Source organism: Mytilus edulis, chromosome 9 (genome assembly GCF_963676685.1).
Source record: "Mytilus edulis chromosome 9, xbMytEdul2.2, whole genome shotgun sequence".
NCBI classification, from domain to species: Eukaryota; Metazoa; Mollusca; class Bivalvia; order Mytilida; family Mytilidae; genus Mytilus; species Mytilus edulis.
In genome coordinates, this window is record NC_092352.1 from 29299006 (window position 1) to 29306960 (window position 7955).

General features: G+C 30.4%; 1 protein-coding gene across 1 annotated transcript; it reads left to right on the top strand.

Moving 5' to 3' along the window:
- LOC139488034 (ankyrin repeat and SOCS box protein 8-like) lies at positions 1 to 5939 on the top strand. The gene is made up of 2 exons (XM_071273348.1): positions 1 to 4471; positions 4519 to 5939. Exon 1 carries the CDS (start codon positions 406 to 408, stop codon positions 1393 to 1395), a length of 990 nt encoding a protein of 329 aa, XP_071129449.1. The 5' UTR covers positions 1 to 405; the 3' UTR covers positions 1396 to 4471; positions 4519 to 5939.
- The last annotated feature ends 2016 nt before the right edge of the window (positions 5940 to 7955 follow it).

Below are 7955 nucleotides of genomic sequence, written 5' to 3' on the forward strand. Positions count from 1 at the left end.
TACTCTGCAACTAATTTGTGGGTTTGGTCACCTTGTTTAGTTTGATTAACCGCACAGGAAAAACGTATATCCTGTTTTTGAATGAAATTATGAAATTATCCTATTAAAAAATTGATATATGCATCGATTTCATGGAAAGGTTGGCACGGACAATCACAAATTCACCAAATTTATCGATTATTGAAACACGAACCCAGAACATTGATTGAAATATGAAACCCGGGTAGGGATTATGCTAGAGGATCACATTTCAGTGTAATGCAGTAGTGACGTAAGCTTCATGCGTAGTGTATTGATGTAATCACAATTGTAAAAAAAGTTACTATAAACTATAAACTGATGTTCATAAAATAGTGCTATCAAAGAATTGGTGAAGAATTGTCAATAGATCTCAATACAGCGACAATGTTGAGTCGAGTTGAACGTGTGTCTCGGGAAGACTATAGTACATTCCAGCCAAAATCAGCTGATAACATGAAAAATGAAGGTATTTTAGTGACTGGGTCATTCCAGGCTATAAACTTTTATAATCAGTCACATATTTTCTTTGATCTCTACATGGCAGTTATTTCTGGCCATGCACAAAATGTTAGGAATATATTGTTGTCTCACCCAGATGCTGATTTCAACATTCTAGTGAAAGGGGCAACGGTTTTGTCACTGTCCCTTTATAAGCGACATTTTGATATCTTTAATTTGTTAATGCGACATTCTGAAAGGAGAGGTAAAACTTGTTTGAACACCGTCAGTAAGGATGAATTAAACAGAAGAGAACCTCCTTTAATTACAGCATGTAGGATGCATTTTACTGAAGGAGTTATATCACTGGTGAATGCAGGAGCTGATATTGATGCCCAAGATAATTTTGGACATACAGCCCTATGGGTGGCCGCTAGACAGCAAATGCCAGATCTTGTGGAATATTTAATAGTCAATGGTGCTAGTGTAAATATCACAGACCGATATAACTACACACCCCTCATTACAGCCATGATGTACAAGGTGACATCTCACATTACTAAAGCACTTGTGCTAAATGGAAGTAATTTAGATGGACCGAGAGTAGTGTCCTCATACCAAAACAGTCCTTTATTCTGGGCTTCTAAATATAAAGACTTTGAGATGATGAGATTGATTCTTTTAGCAGGAGTTCCAATGTGGCTTATACGATGTGTAAAACATTCATTACATGATGCCACAGGGAGAAATGCTGCGGCTATAGGCTATCTTGATGATTTTACAAGAAATGCACCATCGCTAAAACAAATATGTCGAAGGATATTGAGAACAGCAGTCAGTGAAAGTTGTAAAGGAAAATATTTTGGACAAAACATTGAAACATTACCACTTCCACAAATTTTGAAATGTTATTTATTGTTAAAAGTAGAAAATTAGAAAAGTCTTTTTTGTGTACAAGTATTTGGTGTGTATATAAGACTTAAAGTAAGTAAAGTGTAAGTGTATTAAACAATTACATATGTAGTTCTTAGTTTCTTTTGTGATGATGGTTTGTTTTTCACAACAAACATCCAGTTTAAATTCATTAAAATTATAGTTATACTTGTACATACATGTAAAACAAATGGTACAGTATTAGCAGGATTTGTTGTAAAAGAAATGTTTATACATCATGTACATGTAGATTTGTCCCTTAAACATTTATGTTAAACAGGTTTAACATTGTTTTTAACTTTATTTACATGATTTAGGTGAATCTATCTTATACATGATATATACAATGTACATTGTACACGTATATATAAGAAAATTTATAAGTTTTAGTTGTGAAAAACTCAAACTGATTAAAACATGTAAAAAATAATCTTTCACAGTTTCACTTTGCTTCATTAGATTTGTTTGTGGCAGCTTTTATTATCTGAAGACTTCCACAAGGGGTCATATTTATATATAGACGACAGTTTACATTGTATGCACATTTTAATCAATCAACTACATTTTGTACATTTGGCATGTTTGGTTGTAACTATTCCAAGTGGAATGCTAGCACTGGCACTATATACATCTAATTACAAATTTCTTCTTAAAGTAAAGTTGAATCAAAATTGTATAAATATTTTATTGACTTGAGCTTATGATTTATAATACAGAAATTGAATTCTTTGTAAAACAATGAAACTTTACATGACAATATATTACAATAGTTAAAAGTACAAAAACTATTAAAAGGCAAATATTTGAATGGATACCAAAAGGTCACAGGACATAGTCCCATACAGTAAGTAGCTTAGTCTTCAGATTTTCATGCTGTGGTAAACAAATCATGGAAAGAATATTGAAAGATCTTATTTTATTCTAACATTACTAAAGCTAATTAAAAACTTTTTTACATGATCATGATGATCTTAGGTGGACTTAGGAGGGGAGGGACTTTGGTGGGGAAAATTTGGTTGATTGTATTGAGAATCACTGAAGCATGACGGGAGAGGGCCCTCCTTATGAAAAGTTCTGGATCTGCCACTGATCATGTATAACATAAATGTACATGTAATAAACAATTTACTTGAAAAAAGTAAATAAATGTTGTTAAAATAACTGCCATGGTAATCATAAATACATGTATGTACATATACCGGTATGTATCTTCTTTAAATCTTTACCAGTTATCCTAAGGACCTTACTGTGGGCTCTCCTGGTCAGATACATTTGTACGTACAGTACATGTACACTTCTTAATTGTTATATGACATGTATGAAGGGTTTATGATTTTTGAAAAAATGTAACGTGGTAACTGGACTATAAATTATGAAAAGAGTTATTTGTTTATGTGATTACACATGTTTAAGAAATATAACAGCTACATGTACAAAACTTTCAGGTCATCATACTGCAATGTAATAGTTGAATTTGGGTTTTGGTTCTAATTTATTATTTCTCTTAGCTTGTAAAATTTATATACTTTAATGCTTACATGTGTGTGTGTTAGGGCTTTAACACCGCTATGTGGCCAACTATTAATTGAACTTTTGTGTGTACAGAGGCTTGTGTTAAACTTTCAGTACCCCCTATAACATGTATAAACATGTCTGAAAATAAAAGTTAGTCAATATTTCTATAATTGTCATATATTTAAAGTGTGGCTTACAAATTAAAGGAGCTTGCTTAAAGAGTTTAAATTTCATTTATACATAAAAAACCTATGTTCCAGAATAGAAGGCCTGTAGACATAAATGGTGTACATCTTTGTTACTGTGAGAGTATAAAATATTCTTTACATGCTAGGGGAAGCTTGCTTCCTGTACACATACAAAATCTTATGTACATGAATTTAGAAGTCAATTTACAATAAAGCAATTAATCTTTTTTCTTTTTTTTTTGCCTTTTATTTTAACATAGTACAATGTACTAGTCCTACATGAATATGGACATCGAACAATTGTATACATGTGCACACAAACTGTTATCAACTGTACAAAATTTGATTAAAGGCATGAAAGGGATAATGGATATGAAATTTTTATTTAAATATTTCATTTATCATCAATTTGTTTTTTCATGTGCAAGTTCATGCAGTTATTCATTTTAGATGTGAAAGGGAGTCTTTTAATAAAAACAATATATCAAATTTAACTCAATTTTTTCTAAAACCATCATGTCTTCATACTTATAATCATCTCTGTAACAATGTGTAATGTCTGTAAAATTGCATGTTTTAATTTAATATACCATATTTTTGCATGTGATATACATGTACAATGCACATGTATTGGTGATATCAATAAAGTGAACAAATATCCTTGAATAATCAACAAATTTTTATTACAAAAATACCTTCAAACCTGATAAGATAATTTTTTACTAATTTCTCAAACTTTATGATTTTCCAATAATTTTGTGTTTGCAATCATTGCCTTCTGGTTGTATTGTTCCAAAGACATATTTTGCTTATCATGCTAAAGGTTTACTGTTAACATGGTTAAATATAGAATTGAACTGCATAGTACTAGTGCACACACATTTTTTTGTGTGAACATGGATCATGTGGATTAGTGTTGCCAAAATATTGAATACAAATCAGCTAATAAGAATAATAATTTCTATAAATTTTTCTCTTTATGTCATGTTTGTACAAAATTATAAAAATAAGAAGATTCACTTTGAACTCCTACTATTTCAATGTCCAATGTATTACATCAGGATGTAGTAAGATAGATAACTCAGCTGAACTTGTTATACATTAGTATACAATTTATTTTGTATTCAAGGTAGATCAACACTGTTAAATTGATCACACACAAATGAGTATATAGGGGATGCCATTTTTTGTGGAATGAATTTTACTTATTTTATTATAGTATGGTTTCATTCGAAAACATTTGATTTTCGAGAAAATATAATTATTTATTTTAAATCATTATATTCTGGTTATACACATGACATAGACATGCAATGTACTTATATAGGAATAAAAGAATCTTATCTTGTGCAAAAATAAGTCAAACTTATGACTTTGTATGAGAGAGAACAATTTGGTGAACAGTTTGGACACACTTAGTAAGATCTGAAGAACACATGTACATGAAAGTAATCATTGTTTGTAGAAATACTGTTTTGATATTGTAACTTCCAAATATATGAAAATTTCACCTTGTTCTCTTAATGGTTTACAGCTTTAACTTCTATAAACATACATTTATACATATTTACATGTACCAGTTATATAATACTTGTAAAAATCATCTTTCTACATTGTACATGACACATTCCATTTTCTGTTACACAGCGAAATGAGTAACAATATATGGATGTACATTCTACCCTTCTAATCCCCCTATTTGTTCACATGTGGTGAAATAGAAAAATAATGACCAAATTATGCAGGGAACACAATACTGTACATGTGTGATGAGAAATACCATATTCAAATTTTGTTTGCAGTCTATAATGTTTGAAATTGTATTCTAGCACAAGTCTGACTGATAATTTATTCAAAAGTTATTTATTATTTTGTTTTATTTGTAAGTGTGTACTTTGGATTGTTTTCATGTTTTGTTTGAAGTGTTATGTTTGAGTTTGGATGTTATTGTGAAGTTGTTGTTTTCATATTTAGTTCTTCTATGTTACAGGTACAGGTAACGCATGAGTATGGGTATAAACATGGTTTAAGATAATTAAATTATCTGAACTACAACATGTATATATTTTCTATCTCATGCTGCTTTGTTAAAAAAATGTTTGTCATGTTTATATTCTTTAAAAAAGAGTAAGCAGATTAAGCATGTTTCTGATGACTTTCAAAGTTTCAGAATGTTAAAATAGCAGTCTTTGATAACAATGTTTTTTTTTTTATAAATTATAATTCCTTAAAACACAATAACGAGAAACAATTTATATACATAGTTTTTTAATTTCATTTTTTTTTGGAATGACATTCAATGTTAGAATCAAATTTCATTTGAATTTAAAAAAAAAAAATTCAATGTATATTGATGCAGACCTCCTGTTATCAATGATTGCAGTGAATTTTTACAAGCTGTTCAATGGCCATTAAATATATATAAGCTTCTGATTTTTTGATTTAAAAGATTTTCAAATGGGGTGTTTTCGAGATGTGACAGATTTTATGTAGTAGTGAATTTAATTTCAAGTCAAAATGTCACTTATTGTTTTCTTACTATAGACCGTTTTCATAAATTTGACAGGTTGTTTTTATTTGAAAAGGACCAATTATTTTTGTTATTTTACAAGCCTTCATTAATATTTCACATGTGCAAAATGTACAATGTTTGCTGATATAAACGAATTTTAATCTAGTCAATGTGATTATTTTGCAACATGGTTTGATGTATTTGTATGGTTTTATAATAATTGTAACATGTGAACGTATTTATTCTGGGAGCTGTACAATTATTTTGAATTCGAAACAAATGGTGCTTAAATTGTCACATTTTAAATGTGGAAATAAACTTTGTTATAAAAAGCTTTGTTTATACTATTGATTCCCACAAGTACATTAGTACTGTAATTTTGAAAAGAGTGAATAATAAAAAAAGACAATGTGGTATGACAGCCAATGAGACAACTCTCTTCGAGAGACCTAATAAATTATTTTGTTCACTTTTCAAAATCCTTCATGGAACAGAATGATCCTGAATTGACATCCATTGTTCAATGAAAATAGCTTGTGATGATGAGCAAATAAGTACTTCTTAATATCTTGGTTAATAAATATAACATTGGGGCAATCGTAGAAACAAAGTGGGGCTTTAAATATTAGTTCATTCTTCAAAGGTATGATAATAACTATTCTTGGTGATTGGGAGACCAAGTCAATCAAGGTCAAAAGTTAAGGTCCATGAATTGTATTACAAATAACACAGGGTTGATTGAGTCTGAATAAATGCATTTACTTTGAATAAGAAGAATCTGAACAGAAGTCACACTCATAGTTTTGTGATTTTGGCAGAATGTATACTAAAGTGAAACTACAACTGGTAAAAGTGATCATAAAAAAAGATATACAAATAAACCACCAAAGCAGAAATCATCAGTTATTTCCCTTGTATGTTGATATTTACCCTTTGTGAGGTTTTGGTATATAAAGACTTAAGTAGGTACAGAAAACTTTATCAAAAAAACAATAAATCACCAAATAAGGTCTACATATAAATTGATATGAATGCTGAAATAGTCTCAACTTTTCAAACTGGAATTATTGGACTATTTTACTGTGGCTACAATGATGGAATTACATAAATCATTGCTCTAGAGTCGACTGTGTGTTCTTCAATCTCACATAAATAATAAGCTAATATTAACCCAGTATTTTCATTATAGAAATTAGATTCATCTGCAAATGGAATATGTGATGCACATTTCAAATGTTCCAGAGAAAAAATACTCTTGATAATTTAGTCTGAAATCAATGAAATTTACTTGTGCTAATCAGTTTGGGGTTTTGTAACTGGGTAGTACTGTCAGGCATACTGTGACAATGGTTGTAGTATGGGAAGACAACAAAATACTATCTGGTGGTGGTGCTGTTAAATATTTGTGTAAAGTTTTATAATTTTGAAGGTGCAAGACCTTGATGCTTCATACCGTATCTTTAAAGTTTGGTCTGTCATACTCGTATGTCCATTGTTCTTGATCTCCTTATCCTGCATGTGAATTTCTCATGTACTATTAGTAATAGAATATAGAATAACTTCTTTTGGTTTATGGGTTCCTTGCAATGTCTACATGTTCATCGTACAAGGGTTCACCTGACTTCTAACTTATTTCATGGATCAATGATCAAGGTTGAAGTACATGATTAGGTCTGTATCGATACTATATGCAGTAGTTCAACTATAAGTGGTGTATAGAATGATTGAAAGGGATACATGTCAGTCTGGCAGGTTCCATCTGACCTTAATCTCATTTTCATGGTTCATTGGTCAATGTTAAGTTTTTCTGATTTGGTCTATTTTTCGAGTACTGTAAGCAATAGGTAACTATATTTGGTGTATGTAATGAATGTATACAGGTCTTTTGGCTTGTATCATCTAACCTTGACCCCATTTTCTTTAAGACTTTAATCAATGGTCAGTAAAGCAGACGAGATATTTCAGCATATTCTCCTTTCTTTTTTTTTTTTTGAGTGGGGCTTTAGTTATAGATGGATATTGCATAGAATCATCCATTAACAAGAATGTGTCCAAAGTACACTAATGCCCCATCTGCACTATCATTTTCTATGTTCAGTGGACCGTGAAAATGGAATAAAATCTCTAATTTGGCATTAAAATTAGAAAGATCATATCATAGGAAACATGTTTACTAAGTTTCAAGTTGATTGGACTTCAACAACTTCATTAAAATCTACCTCGACCAAAAACTTTAACCTGAAGCCAGACGGATGGACAAACGAAGGAATGGACGCACACACCAGAAAATATGATACCCATTAATGGGCCATACAAATTTATAAATAGATATTGACAGAAATAACCAG

What these genes read in the sequence shown, in the direction of transcription:
- LOC139488034 (XM_071273348.1), top strand. Translation starts at nt 406, where the DNA reads ATGTTGAGTCGAGTTGAACGTGTGTCTCGGGAAGACTATAGTACATTC.